The sequence below is a fragment of the Microtus oregoni genome, unplaced genomic scaffold (genome assembly GCF_018167655.1).
Source record: "Microtus oregoni isolate MIOR12 unplaced genomic scaffold, Mior012 000042F_ref0000377, whole genome shotgun sequence".
Lineage (NCBI taxonomy): Eukaryota > Metazoa > Chordata > Mammalia > Rodentia > Cricetidae > Microtus > Microtus oregoni.
Genome location: NW_024543209.1, coordinates 460,438 through 479,391, shown reverse-complemented (window position 1 = coordinate 479,391; position 18,954 = coordinate 460,438). Strand labels below are relative to the sequence as shown.

The 18,954-nt window shown below is 53.4% G+C and overlaps 1 protein-coding gene across 1 annotated transcript in view; it reads left to right on the top strand.

The window, feature by feature from the left end:
* LOC121434033 (lysine-specific demethylase PHF2) overlaps positions 1 to 16,304 on the top strand; it is a 74,156-nt gene extending 57,852 nt beyond the window's left edge. Inside the window, exons 12-22 of the mRNA XM_041632788.1 lie at positions 92 to 451; positions 1,442 to 1,561; positions 1,939 to 2,054; positions 3,831 to 4,009; positions 4,101 to 4,171; positions 4,808 to 4,968; positions 10,284 to 10,555; positions 12,072 to 12,167; positions 12,641 to 12,750; positions 13,318 to 13,705; positions 14,379 to 16,304. Of these exons, the coding sequence (XP_041488722.1) occupies positions 92 to 451; positions 1,442 to 1,561; positions 1,939 to 2,054; positions 3,831 to 4,009; positions 4,101 to 4,171; positions 4,808 to 4,968; positions 10,284 to 10,555; positions 12,072 to 12,167; positions 12,641 to 12,750; positions 13,318 to 13,705; positions 14,379 to 14,467 (1,962 nt within the window). The 3' untranslated portion in view covers positions 14,468 to 16,304. The remainder of the gene's footprint in view (positions 1 to 91; positions 452 to 1,441; positions 1,562 to 1,938; positions 2,055 to 3,830; positions 4,010 to 4,100; positions 4,172 to 4,807; positions 4,969 to 10,283; positions 10,556 to 12,071; positions 12,168 to 12,640; positions 12,751 to 13,317; positions 13,706 to 14,378) is intronic.
* Positions 16,305 to 18,954: the final 2,650 nt, after the last annotated feature.

Genomic DNA, 18,954 nt, shown 5'->3' with positions numbered 1-18,954 from the left:
GGCTGTGTGCTCCTTTCTGACTATAAGGGTCCCCCGAGTCCTGTCATGGTCTAGAGGGAACACAAATGATCCTCTCCTTTTCCCACACCAGAACACCTCCAAAACTGTCCGACCTGAAGTAAATGCTGTCGCCTCCTCAGATGAGGTCTGTGATGGGGACCGGGAGAAGGAGGAACCGCCATCTCCTATTGAGGCTACCCCACCTCGATCCCTTCTGGAGAAAGTGTCCAAAAAAAAGACACCCAAGACTGTGAAGATGCCCAAGCCATCCAAAATCCCCAAGCCATCCAAGCCCCCCAAACCCCCCAAAACCCTGAAGCTCAAGGATGGCAGCAAGAAGAAAGGGAAGAAGTGCAAGGAGTCAGCCTCACCCACCATCCCCAACCTGGATCTGCTTGAGGCCCACACAAAGGAGGCACTGACCAAGATGGAGCCACCCAAGAAAGGAAAGGTGGGGCCCTTGAGCTTCTCCCCCTAATGTGCTGAGGTCACACCAGAGGGAACAGCAAGGACTGACATGTTTTTGCTTTCCTTTGTTACTGGGTGGGGAGGGGAGACCAGCTGTGGAGTATTGTCTCCAGAGAGTACAGGGGTCCAGGGTGTGCCTATTGATAAATCTGAACAAAATACTTCCCTGTCTGCCAGCCACTAGGCCTGCACATCAGGCCAAGACCCCAGACAGATCCGCAGAGCAGTGAGGCCCCTGGAGAGAGCTAGCACAGCATGTTTATGTGTGCGGGGTAGCACCCAGGAGGTCCACTGGATTGGTGCAGGGTGGTGGTGTTTAGGCAGAGGCCACCCTGCTTAGTTTTCTTAAGTACTAGAACCCACCTTTGGACTAAGGCCCTGAAGATATACAAGGCATCAGTTTGAGGAGGACACTGGGGGAAGGCAGAGGGTTAGGAGAAGGGGTTGTTATGAGGGCCTGAGCCCTGGTGGACAGAGAGAGATGGGCTCACTGAGGGTCATACTGAACCATGAGATTAAGGACTATTGGTTGTGAACTCCTTCCAGGATGAGTACACTTCTCTCCTACATCTTGGGGGCCATGCCCATGCCTTGTAATATTACATTGGTGCTGTTTTTCTGGGGCAAGGAGGGAGGGAGAGAAGGATGTATATATGTATGAGTAGGTTAGGTGGATGGGTGGGTTGGTCAGTTGAAGGACAACGGATGGATAGATGGACAGGCGGATAGGTGGGTAAATGGATAAACAGGTGGATGAAGAACAGATAGGTGGTGGATGGTTGAATGAGAAATGAAGGCTAAATGAACAGATAGATAAATGGGCAGATGAAGGAACGGATAGATGAATGAACAAGTGGATGAATGGATAGATGTGTGGACCAACAGGAGTGAGCCACTGGGCTTCTGTGCCATTGTAACCCCAGCCTATTTACCTTCTCTGTCCACCTTTGGGTCATGACTGTTCTGTTTGCAGACCCCAAAGAGTGTCCTGAGTGTTCCCAATAAGGACACAGTCCACACACAGAATGACGTGGAGAGGCTGGAAATCCGAGAGCAAACGAAGAGCAAATCAGAGGCCAAGTGGAAGTACAAGGTGAGCGTGGGGTGTAGACCTGTGGTTGCGTATGTTCTGTCCCCAGGAGGTGGGGCCTTAGGAAAGTCTGTGTGAATCTGGAGTGCACGTTACCTCCCATAAGCCACTCTCTGTGGAGAGTGTGGGAACAAACCCGAATGTGTCATCTTCTCCTGTCTTCCTCCGTCCTTTCACCTTCTTCATGGTCTGGGTTCCCATTCCCTGAGGCTGCGCAGCACTCCAGGGTGGGTCCTGCATGCTGATGACTAGACCAGCATTAGCATCTATGACCAGCTTTCCTGGGCATGTTCTAGTCCCCAGTTATACCCACTAACATGGATTGGAATACTAGCCCCTCATTCCAGTGGGCTCAGGGACAACCTTGGTCTTGCTTTCAGAACAGCAAACCTGACTCTTTACTGAAAATGGAGGAGGAGCAGAGGTTGGAGAAGTCACCCCTGACTGGGAACAAGGACAAGTTCTCCTTTTCTTTCTCCAACAGAAAACTTCTGGGGTATGTGAGAGCCTGGGCAGGGGTGAGGGTGGACCTATAGATGTCCCATATCACATACATGTTCCCATAATGTTCATGCAATCTACACTACACGTAACAAATACTGTGCATCATACTGTACTCACAGACATATCTGTCACATGCACACACCAGTAGATAGTCCAAATTGTACTTCATGTATGTATGACATCATACACACAAACATACATTTCATCATAACCTCTACCAACACTGTCCATACCAGACATACACCTCACATACCATACATATACAGACATTTATATACCCTCATTGCATGTGTGTGTGCGCGTGCGCGTGTGCGCGCGCGCGCGCGCGCACACACACACACACACACACACACACACACACAGTACATTTGGTTGACACCCTTCAGTGGCTCTTTCCAGAGTCACTGACTTGCTCACTGCCACTCTGTTGCATGGAACACCTTTGTTTCTGCTTCCAGAACAGTCTGCAGGGTACATGAGGAATACAGCTATAGTGAGGGCCAGTGAGGCAGAGTAGCTGGCGTGAACTAATGCTGAGGATCAAATAGGGATTAGGGTACAGGTCTCTGAGCCCAGTGGCCAGTAGGGCAGGACGATACAATCTCAGTAAATGCAAGAGTCCACATAAACTTATGGCTGTGATGGATGCCATGGGGAAGGGTGCAGATTTGGGTGTGGAGGGCCTCGGGGATGCTGAACTGAAAGGGGAGGTGCCAGCTTCAGACCTAGGTTAGTCTCAGCATGGCCACTGCGGCCTCGGTTTCAGTTGTGGGCAGGAAGATACCACACAGGCACCTGTGCCACATCCATAATCCCCACGTGGTGTGGGGTGACAGATGTGTCCTGTGAGATGGAGAACAGGGCTGGGGCCAAGTGGATGCACTTGTGGTTACTTGGTGGAGTGGAACCCACACGGGCCTGGCCTTGCTACCCTGATTGGATGAGTCTGCTTCTGCCATTTCATTAGAAGTGTCATTTATGGGTCTCAAAGAAGCTTTCCAGAGACATCAGTTCTATGACAGGGCCATGTGTTCAGAATATGCAGACAAAATAGATGAGCCTCTCGAGCCTTACGCACACGCATGTGCACGGGTGTGGTGGTCTGTGCTTTAACAAGACAGCAGGACCACAGCCTTTTCCGAGGATGCTGGAGGCTACTATGGCCTGGTGTGCTCTCTGTCAATGTGGCCAACATTCTGTTCAGCTTGTTGTCCTTCCTATTGAGAAAGTCTGTCCTGAAGGTCCAGAGAGGCCTAAGCCTGATCTACTCATGGGGAAAACAGCATCCCTGCCTTGCCATAGCAAGAAGAGAGACACACAATATTTTATAGCCCAGTGGAGGTGCCCTGTGGCTCAGCCCTGAGGTGTTATTGGTTTTTGTTTGTTTGTTTTGTAAAAATAAGTATGCATCAAAAGACATGAAAGTTGGATTTGATTTAAACTCTGGCAGGCTGGCAAGGAGGGTGGAGGCTGTGCTTGTCAGAACCAAAGTGGGTAGATCATTCCAGAACTTAGGTTGTTTAGGTTTTTCTCCACAGTGCTTGACTGGGCCTCATACCAGGTGACATGGAGGGAAGGAGGGAGCTATAGGATTGGGCCATGTCCCTTCCCATGAGCAGACTCCCCCAGTTGAAACTAAGGGTTGCATAGTCCCTGGCCAGCTGCTTGCCTTCCAGGTGGATGTTTTCTTCCAGGTCCCCGTAAGGTTCTGTTGTCTGCTAGCCTCAGGGCCCTGGGGTCACCCACTGACCTATCCCTTCTACTCTAGCTCCAAGGCCCTCAGGCCTCCGAGCAGCCCTGGTGTGTTCGGGACCTTGCAGAGCTTCAAAGAGGACAAGGCCAAGCCCGTGCGCGATGAGTATGAGTATGTTTCCGATGATGGGGAGCTGAAGATAGACGAGTTTCCCATCAGGAGGAAGAAGAACGCCCCCAAAAGGGACTTGTCCTGTGAGTGTGGTGGGCGTGGGCAGGAGGTTCCAGGTGGTCTTGGCCAACACCCCGGAGGCCTCCACTTGACTCCTGTCTGTTGTGCTTTCAGTCTTGTTGGACAAGAAGGAGGCGCTCCTCATGCCCACCCCGAAACCGAAGCTGGACTCTGCAGTATACAAGGTGAGCCACCCAGCTCTGCCCTCGGCCTCTGCAGCATGCTTCTGCTGGATGTGCAGGGACATCCACCCTCACCTGCCATGGACTGGGCTCCGTGTAGGAAGGACAAAGTCTTGCTCAGTCCTTGGCACGGGGATTAGTTGTTCCTCTGGGCCTGCTCCATGGGAGATAAATGCAGCAAAGCTTGTCCCCAGGTAGAGGAGTGACGGAGTGGTTCCCTGCCATCAGATTCTTACACTAAGATGACCTCCTTGACTGACTCTCTTGGGGAAAAGGGTCATTGCTGAGGTTCCATGTTTTCTGGGGAGCCCAGGAAGAACATGAACCACCTGCTGGGATAAGCTTATCTAGACCAGAGGTTTTAAGTCACAGCGTCCTGATGGAATTTGGGGCTTCCTCTTAGAAAAGAGGCAGAGGGTATAAAGACCACTTTAACCTTTGTGGTTTCAAGAGCCCTAGGAAAGACTTGGCACCCATATCTGTCTCATAAGAGCCTCGCCCATTGCATGAGCCTGAGTCTATCCTGTAGCATTCATTAGGCCAGACCTCCTTAAAGCTCATTTCCTCTTGAAGGACTCCCCCTCCCCCTTCCCCCAGTGTCCTACCCTGACCAGCTGCTCTCTCTATCTGGCTCCTCAGAGTGACGACTCCTCTGATGAGGGCTCTCTGCACATTGACACGGACACCAAGCCAGGCCGCAATGCCAAAGTCAAGAAGGAGAGTGGGAGCTCAGCCGCAGGCATCCTGGACCTGCTGCAGGCCAGCGAGGAGGTCGGGGCACTCGAGTACAACCCCAACAGGTGGGCTCTGACTGCATCTGCAGCGCTTAGAGCTCAGGATAGCCCGGGACTGGTCACACAGTGATGCAGACAGGGACCAGCCTCTGATTGCAGAGAGCTGGGCTTGGGGAGCAGCCAGGATAGGCCTCCTTTCATCCTTCGATTCACACATTGCTGGCTCGGGTTTTAAGCACTTCCATTGTTTATTTCTCATCGAAACTTTAGTGGCATTTCCAGGTGTGCACTGACAGCTGACTGAGGGGCACAGCCTACACTTCCTAACACATCGGGGACAGTAGTTCCCTCCCAACTCTCTAGTTTTGTGATATCTTAGGACTCCAGCTGTATAGGTGAGGAAACTGAGGTTCAGGGAACTTAGCCTTCTCGCGGCCCCACAACTTGGAGGTAGCAGAGGCAGGCCCAGGCTCTGGATTGTAGTTGGTATTTTTTTACTCTTTGGGTTAAGCAAATGTAACATAAAAGATTGTAACACACCTTTGCATCATTAAACAAATACTCCAGAGTGTAAACAAATGTAACACATCGTAAACTAATATTCCACAACACTGGATTGACCTGACTCAGGAGCCCAACTTGGGCTCAGGGCTGCTAAGGAGTTGTTGGGTACTGAGCTATGTTTACTTGTGAGTGCCAGTCCCTCATGATCCCTCATATTCAGGAAGGCAAGTCTCATAGGCCTCTCTTGGATGCAGATGACTGCCTTGGGCAACAGCTCACACCAACTCTCCCAAGGCTGCTCCAGCAGGTGGAGGCCTGGGTCAGGTCTGCTGGTAGATGATATGAAGATTCCGGTAAGGTGGATTAAGGACTTGATTGAAGCAAGCTTTTCCTAAATTAGTTGGCCATATTTTATTTCATAGATTGCTGTTTTGAGCGCAATATCGTGTTCACAGTCAGCCAGCCTCAGGCACTTTCCTGGTGGGAGTGAAGCATGATGGGAGGGGTGTGCATGGCTTTGGGCACAGGATCCTGGCTCAGCCTGACATGATGCAGTGAAAGTCTTGGTGGCCACATGGCGAAGCCTGGCTGTGGCCTCTTCCCCATTGGAAGTGAGCCCCTCCACATTCCAGACTGTGGACCTGTGCAGGACTCTACACAGTCTATGGTGGTGGCAATGCCTGGCTTTTGGGAGGAAGTATGTGTTAGCTAACACTTTGATGACTGATCTCGGGGTCTGAGAGACCCTCTCCCCCAACACCCTGGATTCCCCGTGACCTCAATGGAAAGGCATGGGAAGTTGGAACATGGGGTGAACCTGGCACCACCCAGGATGAGGGGATGAGGGCAGAAGGGACCTTGGTCTTAGCCATCAGGTACCTTGTTATGGGTGCTGTGGAGAGGGAACTCTGGGTGGCGTGGAGATGGAACACAGATGGGGCCATTTGAGCCCTTATCTGTGAGGCCAGGAGGGGGCTGTCTGCTAACGAGAAACCAGAGCTGCCATGGCCTTGTGCCCCAAGTCTGGGGAGAGCGCTCTGCAGACACTGCCTCCATCCTCACACACGTGCCTGCTGTGCCTGCCGGAGTCTCGGAGACCAGCCAGCCCCTCAGCCTGCCGCAGGCAGTTCCTCTCCCAAAGTCTCCCATTTGGAGCATAGGTCATTTTTTGATGGTCCATTTGCTCTGTTTTAAGTACTGACTGTTTGGAAAAAAAATAGCTGAAGAAAAGGGAGGAAAATATGTTAATTTCTTGAGGCTGGTTTGCTTGGTGTTTACCGCTGTGGGAGAAGAAGGGGATTTGGGTATGGTAATTGGAGGATTAAAGTATTATTTTCCATGCTGACTGGTTAAACTCTGCTCATTGATTCTCCAGCAACCTTGTAGATAGATGGGCCAGCTGGGTCTGGGGTCACCCAGATGGCATGGGTGGGCAGAGCTCATGCTCAAGTGGGCTCTCTTGGGGGTCCTGTCATCAGTGTTTAGGATCCTCATGGCCGATTTCCCTGTGATCTGCTTTGTACTAGAGCTTTGTACCTAGAGAGTATAAGTGAGCTATTTGTTCTTGACAGTGATCTGCCCCTGCTCTGAGAAGTCCATGAGACTGGCATAGCTCGACAGTGCCAGGGCAGCTGCTGGCCTGCAAAACATAGTCCAGGCATTGTGCATGGGGCAGAGCAGGCATTATGAGGGTGGCTTCAGCATTGCTTTCTGCAGAACTCAGGGCTGTGTGACTTGGCCTTCCATTATGACTTCAGCCCAGGAGGCAGCTTATACAGAGGGCGGTCGGGACAGTTGCTTCCCTCTCCTCAGGCTCAGGAAATGTCCCTTGGTCCATGGGGCATTGGCCTAGGAGATAGCTTTTGTCCAATCTTACCTATCCAGCCCCAGCGGGGCTGTTCCATCTCTTTGACACCCCCCCCCCAGGACCTTTGTCTCTAGAATCCTTGTGCAGCAGCTTTTCCAGGTCCCTGTTGGAGCTCTGCCTGGGTCCCTCAGCCTGTACACAAGGCGATGTGCCATCTTGAGCAGTAGAGGGAAGCATGGAGGGGACACCTGGTCTGCACAGTGCTGTGTGCTCTCACCGCCATTCATCACCATTCTGGGCCTGGGGTTGCCATGAAATTGTCTCACACACCCTCTTCTCAGAGCCTGGGCTGCCTTTTCCTGCAAAAGTCTTTCTTAAGGTGTCCAAATACTGGGATGTCATTCTCAGATATTCAGGATATAGCAAGGTATAAGCTGGAGACAAGAGGGCTTTGATGCAAGAGTCTCAGAAGAAAAGGGACCAAAGAGTGCAGGGTGGGGACAGTGGGAGCCTATGGGCCTCCAGTCCGGACCCTGCTGGAGCTGTACCCTGTGCTGCTAGAGCTTTTCTTCACCAGCTAGAGTAAGCCATTCTTTTCTAGGCTGGGCTTAGCTACAGGGCTGCTGAGCTAGAGTAAGTGTCTAAAGTCCCCAGAGAGAGCTCTCACTGGGCCAGTTTATCATGGAGCCATGTGCTCTCTCTGCCTGTGCATCACATGGACATTTGGATCCTCTGCTAGACCATGACTCGGAATCTCCTGGGGGGGGCCTAGGTGTGGGCATTCTTAAAGCTGTCCAGGAGGCTATAGCTTAGACAGGTGGGAAGTCTATACTGGAGGAGGTGAGCAGGCTGGGCCAGCACAGGGTGCTAAGGAGGCAGGAGCTAGATCCTGTTGGAGGGTCTGGTGGAGACTGAAGACTACCCAAAACCTAGCCCTAAGGGTCTCTGCAGTCCAGCAGCGGCCAGGCCTCAGGTCCAGGGATAGTGGTGAGCATTACTCCCTGAACCTAGTTTGGGATGCTCTTTCTGGAAGGCAAGGTACCAGTGCAGCCAAGCAGAGATGAGGGCATGGGACAGTAGATAAGGGCATTGCTAGAAGAGCACAAAAAGGGCATAGCAACAAGGACTGCAGAAGAGTGTGGATGGAACCCTGTGGGCAGTCTGCATGGAGGTGGAAGAGAGGAAGTCTGGGGGTCAAGAGAAAGCTTGCAGTATGGAGGGACCCAGAGAGGGGAGCCTGGCTGAGTCGAGGCATGGCTGTGCCTAACAAGAGACGCGTTGTTACAGATAGAGATATGGTATGCATATAGGTGTGCATGGCGGGAGTGCGGGGCTGAGTACAGGTGTAGATGAGAGTATACATGCAGGTGTTGATGGAGGTGTAGGTGCAGGTGTAGATGAGGGTGCAGGTGTAGATGAGGGTGCAGGTGTAGATGGATGTGTGCAGGTGTAGATGAGGGTGCAGGTGTAGATGGTTGTGTGCAGGTGTAGATGAGGGTGCAGGTGTAGATGGATGTGTGTGCAGGTGTAGATGAGGGTGCAGGTGTAGATGGTTGTGTGCAGGTGTAGATGAGGGTGCAGGTGTAGATGAGGGTGCAGGTGTAGATGAGGGTGCAGGTGTAGATGGATGTGTGTGCAGGTGTAGATGAGGGTGCAGGTGTAGATGATTGTGTGCAGGTGTAGATGGATGTGTGTGCAGGTGTAGATGAGGGTGCAGGTGTAGATGGTTGTGTGCAGGTGTAGATGAGGGTGCAGGTGTAGATGGATGTGTGTGTAGGTGTAGATGAGGGTGCAGGTGTAGATGATTGTGTGCAGGTGTAGATGGAGGTATAGGTGTGGGTGTAGATGGGTGTGTGCAGGTGTAGATGGATGTGTGTGCAGGTGTAGATGAGGGTGCAGGTGTAGATGTGTGTGCAGGTGTAGATGGTTGTGTGTGCAGGTGTAGATGAGGGTGCAGGTGTAGATGGTTGTGTGCAGGTGTAGATGTGTGTGCAGGTGTAGATGGGTGTGTGCAGGTGTAGATGGATGTGTGTGCAGGTGTAGATGAGGGTGCAGGTGTAGATGGTTGTGTGCAGGTGTAGATGAGGGTGCAGGTGTAGAGGGTTTTGTGCAGGTGTAGATGAGGGTGCAGGTGTAGATGGATGTGTGCAGGTGTAGAGGGTTTTGTGCAGGTGTAGATGAGGGTGCAGGTGTAGATGGTTGTGTGCAGGTGTAGATGAGGGTGCAGGTGTAGATGAAACTGCAGGTGTAGATGGTTGTGTGCAGGTGTAGATGTGTGTGCAGGTGTAGATGGGTGTGTGCAGGTGTAGATGAGGGTGCAGGTGTAGATGGGTGTGTGCAGGTGTAGATGAGGGTGCAGGTGTAGATGGTTGTGTGCAGGTGTAGATGAGGGTGCAGGTGTAGATGGGTGTGTGCAGGTGTAGATGGATGTGTGTGCAGGTATAGATGAGGGTGCAGGTGTAGATGGTTGTGTGTGCAGGTGTAGATGAGGGTGCAGGTGTAGAGGGTTGTGTGCAGGTGTAGATGAGGGTGCAGGTGTAGATGGGTGTTGCAGGTGTAGATGGATGTGTGTGCAGGTGTAGATGAGGGTGCAGGTGTAGATGGGTGTGTGCAGGTGTAGATGGAGGTGTAGGTGTAGGTTTAGAGGGATGTGTATGCAGGTGTAGATGAGGGTACAGGTGTAGATGAAAAGACATAGGCAGCTGAGCCTCTGGCCAACTCAAGTTGTAAGAACCATTGGGTGACGGTGTGAGATCTGATCCAATCCATCTGCACTCTATGCGTTTTCTTGTGACCCACGTCTATTCCTTTCCCAGAGTGTGGCTGAGAGTACAGAAGGGCCGGCCAGGCCTTCCCACTGCTAAGTCACCAATCCGTGTACACCGCTCTCTGTCATCTGTTGGTTGTCCAGGCCAGGTGTGTGTGCAGCCCTGGGCTTTGGGCTGCAGTTACAGCACCTTGAACTACAAATTGTGGATTGTGGGCTATGAGCTCTAGTCTATGATCCAAATGTCCTGGGCTGTGGGCCAAGGGCCATGGCTGAGTGCCTGTTGTCTCTCTGTGTCCCCAGCCAGCCCCCTGCCTCCCCCAGCACACAGGAAGCCATTCAGGGAATGCTGTCCATGGCCAACCTGCAGGCCTCTGACTCCTGCCTGCAGACCACATGGGGCACTGGCCAGGCCAAGGGTGGTTCACTGGCAGCCCATGGTGCCCGGAAGAATGGTGGTGGCAGCAAAGGCACAAGCAAGCGCCTGCTGAAGAGGACTGCCAAGAACAGTGTGGATCTGGAGGACTACGAGGAGCAGGACCACCTGGATGCCTGCTTCAAGGACTCAGACTATGGTGAGTGTGGCTGCAGGACGGGGCCTCTGCCTGTAGGGAGCAGCACTGGCCAGGAACAGATCAAGGAGGTTCATGGTACATATAGTCCAGACTGTAAAATTCATCTTGGACTGGAGTGTGGTGGTGCATGCCTTTAATACTAGCACTCTGGAGACACAGACAAGGAGGATCTCTGTGTTCTGGGCCACCCTGGTCTATAAAGTGAATTCCAAGGCTAACCAAGGCTACACAGTAAGACCCTGTCTCAAAACAAAACACGATCCTTTGGTGGCCTGGGTAACTAAAGCCATGGCCCATTTCAGAATGTCTTCCCATGAGGAAACTCTGTCCCCATTCACAGTTCACCCCTCCCCCAGCCCTGACCGCTTGTCGTGTTCTTCAGGTCTTTGAGGATTTGTTCAAGATACATTATCTAAATGAGTCATATAACATGTGACCTTTTGTGGGTCTGTCCATACTGTGGCATGTGCCAGAATTTCCTTCCTTTTTCAGGCATAGTAATATTCTTTCCTGTGTGTATGAATCGTACCGTAAGTCCTTGCATGCATTCATCCCTGGGCCCTTTGCCTCTTCTTTTGGCTGCTGGGAACATGTACAGGTTCCTCGGTTCCTTTGCCGTGTTTTTGAGAGGGCCCTGTTGGGTCATAGGTCACTGTGTATTTAGCTCTCTGAGGTCTCGGCTGACAAGTGTCCATTCAACTGAACATTTTGCAGTGACAGAGCTTTGGGGTCATTGTACCCACCCTGCCTGTAAGATGGAAAAACTTAGGCCCAAGGATGACCCTGCAGAAACCAGCAAGGCTCTGGCCTTCTGCCGTGGACAGTCACCAGGCTGCCTACCAGCATAATCTGCCTGACTTAGGCACCTGATTTCTTCTTCACCCCACCTCAGGGAACATTCCATCAGTGTTGCTGGTCCAGGCTCCTCATCTACAGGGCTAACATGGGTTTAGTCCAGTGTCATTCTGGTGGACCCACAGTGCAGGGGTCACTATTGGGGGGGGGGGGAGGTCCCTGAGCCAGGGATGCTCCAATGACCATGTACGCTACTAGGCAGACACCTTCTTCCAGTTTGCTAGGAGGGTCTCAGGGCTTCAGACAGTGGAATTAGCCCAGTTGCCTCCGTTTCTCACTCCCCACTGTAGCAGCCTCCAGAAGGACTGCGTGTCTCGGGCTCCTGAGGGAGCTGAGGAGAGTGATCCAAGTGACTGAGGCTTTCAGGCACCAGGCCAGCCTGGGGTGGGTGTGGCTGGCAGCCTGTACACACACACTCCTGCCAAGTGTAGGTGCCCTTGCTGTGCAGTTCCAATTGTACAGCAAGTCTGAGAACCTAAGGACAGATCTGGGGCCACCACTCAGGAAGGTCCCTGAGCCACTGCAGCACCCCCCCCCCCAGCCCTGGCTGTACCCAACCACTCAGGAAGGTCCCTGAGCCACTGCAGCATCCCCCCCCCCCCCCCCCAGCCCTGGCTGTACCCAACCACTCAGGGGCCTGCTTTCCCATTGCCTCCTTCAGTTTACCCGTCACTGGAGTCTGACGAAGATAATCCTGTCTTCAAGTCCCGGTCAAAGAAGAGGAAAGGTTCAGACGATGCCCCCTACAGCCCCACAGGTAGAGCTGGGCTGGGGCCTGATATGTGGACGTAGGTGTGGCTCTAGACATGCCCAGAGGAGATGGATCAGCTCCCCATAGGGCCCCAACTGGGGCTCTGCTTTGTGTATTGGGACCTCTGAGCATAGACCTTACTTTAGATCCTTCTCACTTGGTCCCCTCCTTTCCAGAGTGCTGGGTTAGAAGATCTAGGAGGGGCACCAGACACATGCTGGGGTGGTGGGTGGGATCAGGCATCTCCACCTTTCAAGGTTCCCTGCCTACCTAGCTTCCCCTGCCCGGTTTGCTGGGCCTTCCATACTGCCTCATAGATTTCCTCAGCATGGCCCAACCTGGGGAGAGCAGATGAGATCTGGCTTCCCATGCAGACAATTAGATATTTGTGGTCCCCCAGACTCAGAGATGGTCTGGGGTGAATGACCACCACTTCCAGCACCTGACTAACTGGTTTGCATTTTCCATGTCTTCCACAGCCAGAGTCGGCCCATCAGTGCCAAGACAGGACAGGCCTGTGCGTGAGGGGACCAGAGTGGCCTCTATAGAGACTGGACTAGCAGCTGCTGCAGCCAAGCTGTCCCAGCAGGTGAGGAGACTGACTTTCCCTACAAGAGTAAGTCTCCATTGTGTGAAGTTAGGCCTACCTCCAGACACCTCAACCACTGCCCGCTTGTGCAGACTGCCAGGGCTAGGGACTGGCAGGCAGGAGAGTGGCTCCAGATTCCAAGGAGGTACAGGGGAGCCAGGAAAACAGCCCCGTGCTCCTTACCCCAGACAGGCACTTCTCATTAACAGCATGATTACTCTCGGTGCCCAGGATGCCCTCACTGAGTACCTCTGGGGACTCTTCCCATCTCAAGGGTCCTGGCACTTAAGTGGTGCACACAGGCAGGAGCTGGGGCACCTCCACCTGCTCCTCTCATCTACTCTGATGGGTCATCTGTTGGCAGAACTCACAGTGGGTTCACATGGGCCAGTCTTTCTGCCGTAGGCTCGGTGGGAGAGCCCCCCTAGCCACTCTTCTGTGCTCCCTGCCTGGCGGAGCTCTGAGCCCCTTGAAGCCTGCATCTGGGTGGAAGCTGAGCTGACTGTGCCCCATCGTGATGTGTCTGGGGCAGATGATGGGTAGCACACCTCCACACTTTATTCTTAGGAGGAGCAGAAAAACAGGAAGAAGAAGAACAGCAAAAGGAAGCCGACTCCTAACACTGCCTCCCCCTCCATCTCCACCTCCGCCTCCGCCTCCACGGGTACCACCTCGGCCTCCACCACCCCAGCCTCCACCACTCCGGCCTCGACCACCCCAGCCTCCACCACCCCGGCCTCCACCAGCACAGCCAGCAGCCAGGCCTCACAGGAGGGCAGCTCACCTGAGCCCCTACCTGAATCACACAGCAGTAGCCTGGCTGATCACGAATACACAGCAGCCGGCACATTCGCAGGGGCCCAGGCTGGCCGTGCCTCCCAGCCCATGGCCCCTGGAGTCTTTCTCACACAGAGGCGGCCTTCTGCATCATCCCCTAACAACACTGCTGCCAAAGGTACCCCTTTTGCCCTGTCTGCCCCTGCCCTTAGGAAGCACACTGCAAGGGGGATTCTGCCCTCCAGGCGGCAGGTCCTGGGCATCTGAGACAGTTGTGTCCATGCATCTGCATGGCCCCCGCCCTTCACACGATTGTTTGCTGCTCAGTCATGTGACACAGATAGTCTGAAGTCAGGAGATAAGGCCTGAACAGGGCTTATTGATTGCAAACTTCAGGAGTCGACCTCAGCTCAGGGCTCTGACAGGCATGTGATCAGCGTTTGCCACAGGTGAAGCTGGGTGCGATATAAGCCAGGCTGGTGGGTTGAGCCCCTCTATGGCTTAGTGTCATACAGCCAGGCCTTGTGGCACCCTGTAGTCTCCCTCATCCTGCTTACTCACACTCCAGCCTGGGTCTAGTGGCCACAGTTTGGTGGCTCTTGAGATGGCCCTGTTGCCGAGGGTGGGGCCAGGGCGGCCTCACGTCCTAATCATGCCATCCTGAACCAAGTCTAGGGTGCTGTCTGTACCTCCTAGTGTTTGGCTCCATGAGGGACTTCTGAGCCCAGGGCTCAGCCTAGCTGACTGATTTTATAGAGGTGGGTGGGGCTTAGGGGGCCTGTGGGAGCCCATCCTGCTCTACCTGTCACTCTTCTTTCAAAAAAAAAAAAAATCTCTCCTCACCTCTGTAGGAAAACGTACAAAAAAGGGCATGGCCACCGCCAAGCAAAGGCTTGGAAAGATCTTGAAGATCCATCGGAATGGGAAACTACTCCTCTAAGGCTTGGAAAGCCAGGATCCTTCTGCTCTGCTCAGGACCCCCGGAGCCCCGCTACATCAGCCCCTCCCAGGAGGGTGGCTGTGCTGCCTGGCCCAGGGAGGGCCTTGCCTCCTCCCAGCCACCTCTCCCCAACACGAGCATCTGTCCCTTGAGCAGGTGGAGCGAGCGGAGCATGGCCGTCCCTTGTTGTGAACACGGACATCCTTTCTCAAGTTGCTTAGAGTGACCAGTTCCTGAAGGTGGCCCTGCCAACTTAAGGACCATTCCGGTTTCAGGACAGCCTCCAGGCACCCCACCAGAGACTGGTGACCTCTATGGTTCTGCTTGGGAGCATGAGGCCTTCAAGGAAGGTGCAGTGAGCCACGCTCACCAGCCCGAGTCCGAGCTGGCCCCAGGCTGGCAGCCTCCAAAGGCATAAAACAAGGCAAAGGACACAGAGAAAGAGAAGAGCTGTGGGGTAGCGAATGTTTCCTCCCTCCTCTTCCTGAGTGAGTCTTACAGCACTTGGCCAGTGAGGAGAGACCTCAGCTCTCTGGCTGGCAGGTAGCAGGCTAGATAGCGGGTATCGCACCCCAGATGCCTGCAGACATGTGGGGTTGTCAGGACCCACAGTTAGGTTGGTGTGTTAGTGGGTGGAGGAGCCACTGTGGGGTCACAGGGGAAGGGTGACAGCTCAGCCACGTCTTAGGGTCCAGGGGACCCAGGCTAAGCCACGTGGAGGGGCCTCACTCTGGAACAGCACTTCTAGGCCGAGGCACCCTGCCCTAAGTGGGCAGACAGGTGGGCAGGGCCACAGGGCTGGAGCCAGCATGGCAGCGCTTGTCTGAACCCCTGGGTGGCATCATGAGCATGGGCCATCCCAGGTGGCGTGTCCACCCATCGACACAGAGGGGCTGGGTTTGTTTCTCAGGCAATCCTGTATTTTCATTTTAGATGTATTTCCGGAAGCATATTTTTCATAGAATGTAGCGTGTAAATAGCTTTTTAAATGACTTCTTTTTTATAAGAGCAAAAGTATCTCTAGGAATTTCTTTCTATAGAGTCCTTCATTAACCTTTATACGAGTTTTTGCTCCCCCACCCCGGCTTTGATGGACGGCTGGGTTCTGACTCCACCCCCTTTTCTTTCTTTCTTTCCTTTTGTTACTCTTCTTGTTTTCCTCTTAGGAACTAAGGTATTGCCTGAAAAACAACGGCGCCTGCCCAGCCTTACACTCTGTCTCTCAGAGCGGATAGTACAGATCCCTTCCCACACGCCCTGCAGCCGCGTCTCCAGTCTTACACCAGCTCTTCGCTCTCCTTCGTGTGTGATGGGGGTCGGGGATGCAGTTCTTTTACTAGCACCTTGTGAAGTATTTGTGTTTCGTGATGCTGTAATTTATTAATGTTTGTAGCTTTTTATATTTGTACATTTCTTAAGAGGTTTGTTTCTACACCCGTTACCTGGATGTGTTGTCCATGAGGAGATGCAGCTTGGCGGAGGCCTTATCCACTCCCACTTGACCTGTTTGGAGGGACGCTGTCCCCAGGGCCCGGGGCTGGGAGAGGGGCATCTCGCGGGCCCCAGGCTTACTCAGAACTGGTGTTTTTAAAGTTTCCTTGACTCCGTCCTTGTGAACATTTCTATAATCTTAACCCGGGCATCAAGCTGTTCTCTCCCCTTCTCTTTTTAATTTTATTATTATTTTGGCGACATGTACATTTCTAACAAAGTTTATCGTGGCTATTAAAGTGTTCTATTTCCCAGTTCATATTACTCTTGTATCGAGTCCATGAGGTCTAAGTCAACTTAGACCAAAGTTTTAAAAAAGTAAAAATATTTCAGGTTTTGTACAGAACCATGTCTTTGTCATACTTGCTTCCTTCCCATACCCTTCTGTCACCCGTGGGACTTGTGGGGATGGAGCCAGCTCCCCTGCCTGTGCTGTGGGTGCAGCACTCCCCAGGGAGAGCCTCAGGCTGGACTCCAAAGCCACCATGCCACTCAAATGTCAAGCAGGAGTATCCATTCAGAAGAGCTCCTGGGGTCCCAAGGGTGGCAGCCTGAGGCCCTAGTCCTATAGCTCAGCCAGGGCCCAGTGCGAAGGCCTCCAATCCTCCCAGTATGTGAGGCGCCTCGACTCCCGTGGGCTCTGGCTAGGTGCATCCCTGGGGTGCATCTTTTGGCCCCCATTGATGTTATTTGCAGCCAGCCAACAGTAGCTGCCTTTCCCATTCTCTGCAATGTCATCACAGAGTGGCCATCGTGGAGGCCAGGTGACTGAGAGATGAGGCTCGTTCTGTTTGGGGAGGACACTGATGGCAGCAGGTGAACAAGAACAGGTGTGAGTCTCTCAGACCACACCTCAACTGTGTGAGAAAGAAGGTCCAGTGACAGGAAGTGACTCTGCCCTCTGAGCAAGACCCTGTGCCCTACCAACCCCATGTGCTCCTGGGTTTCTATTTTCTTCATAAGGAACTGGAGGCCAGTGTGTAGCCAAAGTCATCCAGATACAAGGAGATAGCGCGAGACTCTTATCAGTGCCCTAAGCCAGCCTGGAAACACTTGCCCAGGGGATGGATGTGGACTGGTGGCTGGGATTCCTTGTGCCTATTGACATGTAACATATCATGTGACCTTGGGTGGGCCCCTTTTCTTTAATCCTTGTGTTCTCTGGTGCCTGCTGGATGCTCAGAAGAGAGGCTCCAACCTGAGCTGTGGCTGCGTCAGTCCCGGGTGGGGTGGGAGGGGCCACACAACCTTTTTGTCCCTGGGTGGGGTAGGGTGCTACGCAACCCTTTCCATGGGGGTGGGTCTCAGTGTTGCCACTAGGTGGCACCTCGGGCTCGTGCTGAGCTACAAGCTTCAGGCACCTCTCATGCCCTCAACCCCAGTGAGCCGTGGGGTGGTCTGATGACCCTTCACCCCAGAGATTGCCCCCACCTCATCCCTGAAGATAGGAGTCAGCACTCAGCCCTGGTGTCTCCGTGCAGCCACACCCCATGGCCAACATTTGGGCCTCACACCACCCTCAAGTTGACAAGCTTGGAGCCCAGGATTCCCGCAGCAGGTGGCCGTGAGGGCTGTCAGGGAGCTGAGGATCCTGGGTCTGGGAAGAACTTCCCAATGCCATCCAGTGTTTCCCAGGGCCTGGCTGCAATCCATGCCCCCTTCCAGCCAGCTGGCTTTTGCTGTGTGCCAGGCAGGCTGTATGTCTGTGGCCAAAGAACACGGGAAGGACCCACGAGGCCCAGCTCCTTCACTCTGAATCACTGGCTTTTGTGAGTTGCCAGGAAGAGTCCCAGTGCAGCTCCGTTGGAGATGACACTTCCCTGTCAACCAGACCTCAGGCTGCTCAGACAGAACCATGGACCAAAATGAGGGACCATAGCTAGTTCTGAGCAGGCCCCAGGGAGCCCACATTGAGGATTTTGGAGTTGGCCCCAAGTAAGCAGAGGGAGCATAGGAGAGCCGCTTTCTCAGCCCTGCCCCTGGCGTGTTCTCATCTTCTCTATGCATGGCCGGGAGATCAGCAAGACGGTGACCCGGTTTACCCCTGTGTGCCCTGCTTATTTTGATACCTAGGTCCTTTGTCCTGAACCTGTTGGCAGAAATAGATCTAATTGGGAGCCCGTGGGGGTAATGCTCAGAATAAACACCAGGGGGCAGGGCAGGGCTGGGAACAGGCCAGTGACTGGCAGTTACTTCTCCCCTAGGGCATAAAACAAAGTTACCCGAGCTGGGGAAGGGGACAAGAAAAATGACATCGATTCGATTAGTAGCTGTCTTAAGCACAAGTGTCAAGACCATCTCTTATACACACGACACAACCACTCTGAAAAAAGGGGAAACTGAGGCACAGTGTCTCACAGCTGCTAGCACAGACGTTAAAAGTGAAGCCTAATCAGTTTCGCGACTCTTGGGCTTCTACTCTGCTGCAGATGGTGCCCAGGGGGGCAGCTCTCAAAGTTTCCCTGAGGCCTAGGCCCCTGCAAGGGTCTCGGCCACCACCCTCCACTACTCCCTCCCCTCTGGGTCCTTTTCTGTCCCCAGGCTGACCTGGGTCTGCATCCACCCTAGACTGCTGTGCCCTAAACAATGGTTCCACTTCACAGATGGGGACACTAAGGCAGGGCAGGACTGGGATAGATGGCCATTAAGGGTTCATGGCACTGGACACTGGTTCCATAGGAGAGTTGAGAGGCCCACTGTCAAGGGTTACTATAACCCTCTGAGAAGGTGGCACAGGAACTTGGAGTAAGTCACAGGGTATCGGGACTGAAGGCCATACCTTTCCAAAGCGGCCCGGTAGCTGGTGTGGTCATGTTTCCCATGTGTCTGCTGTGTACTAGACAGGGCCCCCATACTTTCTTGTGACTTACTTGGCTCTTAAGCCTAGGCCCATGGAAGGGGCAGCTGGGAACGTGCCAGGCTGTCTGGACTTGAAGGTCTTCCTGAGGAGGTGGCTTGAGCACACAGAGCACTGAGATCCCAGGGAGAGACTGCTG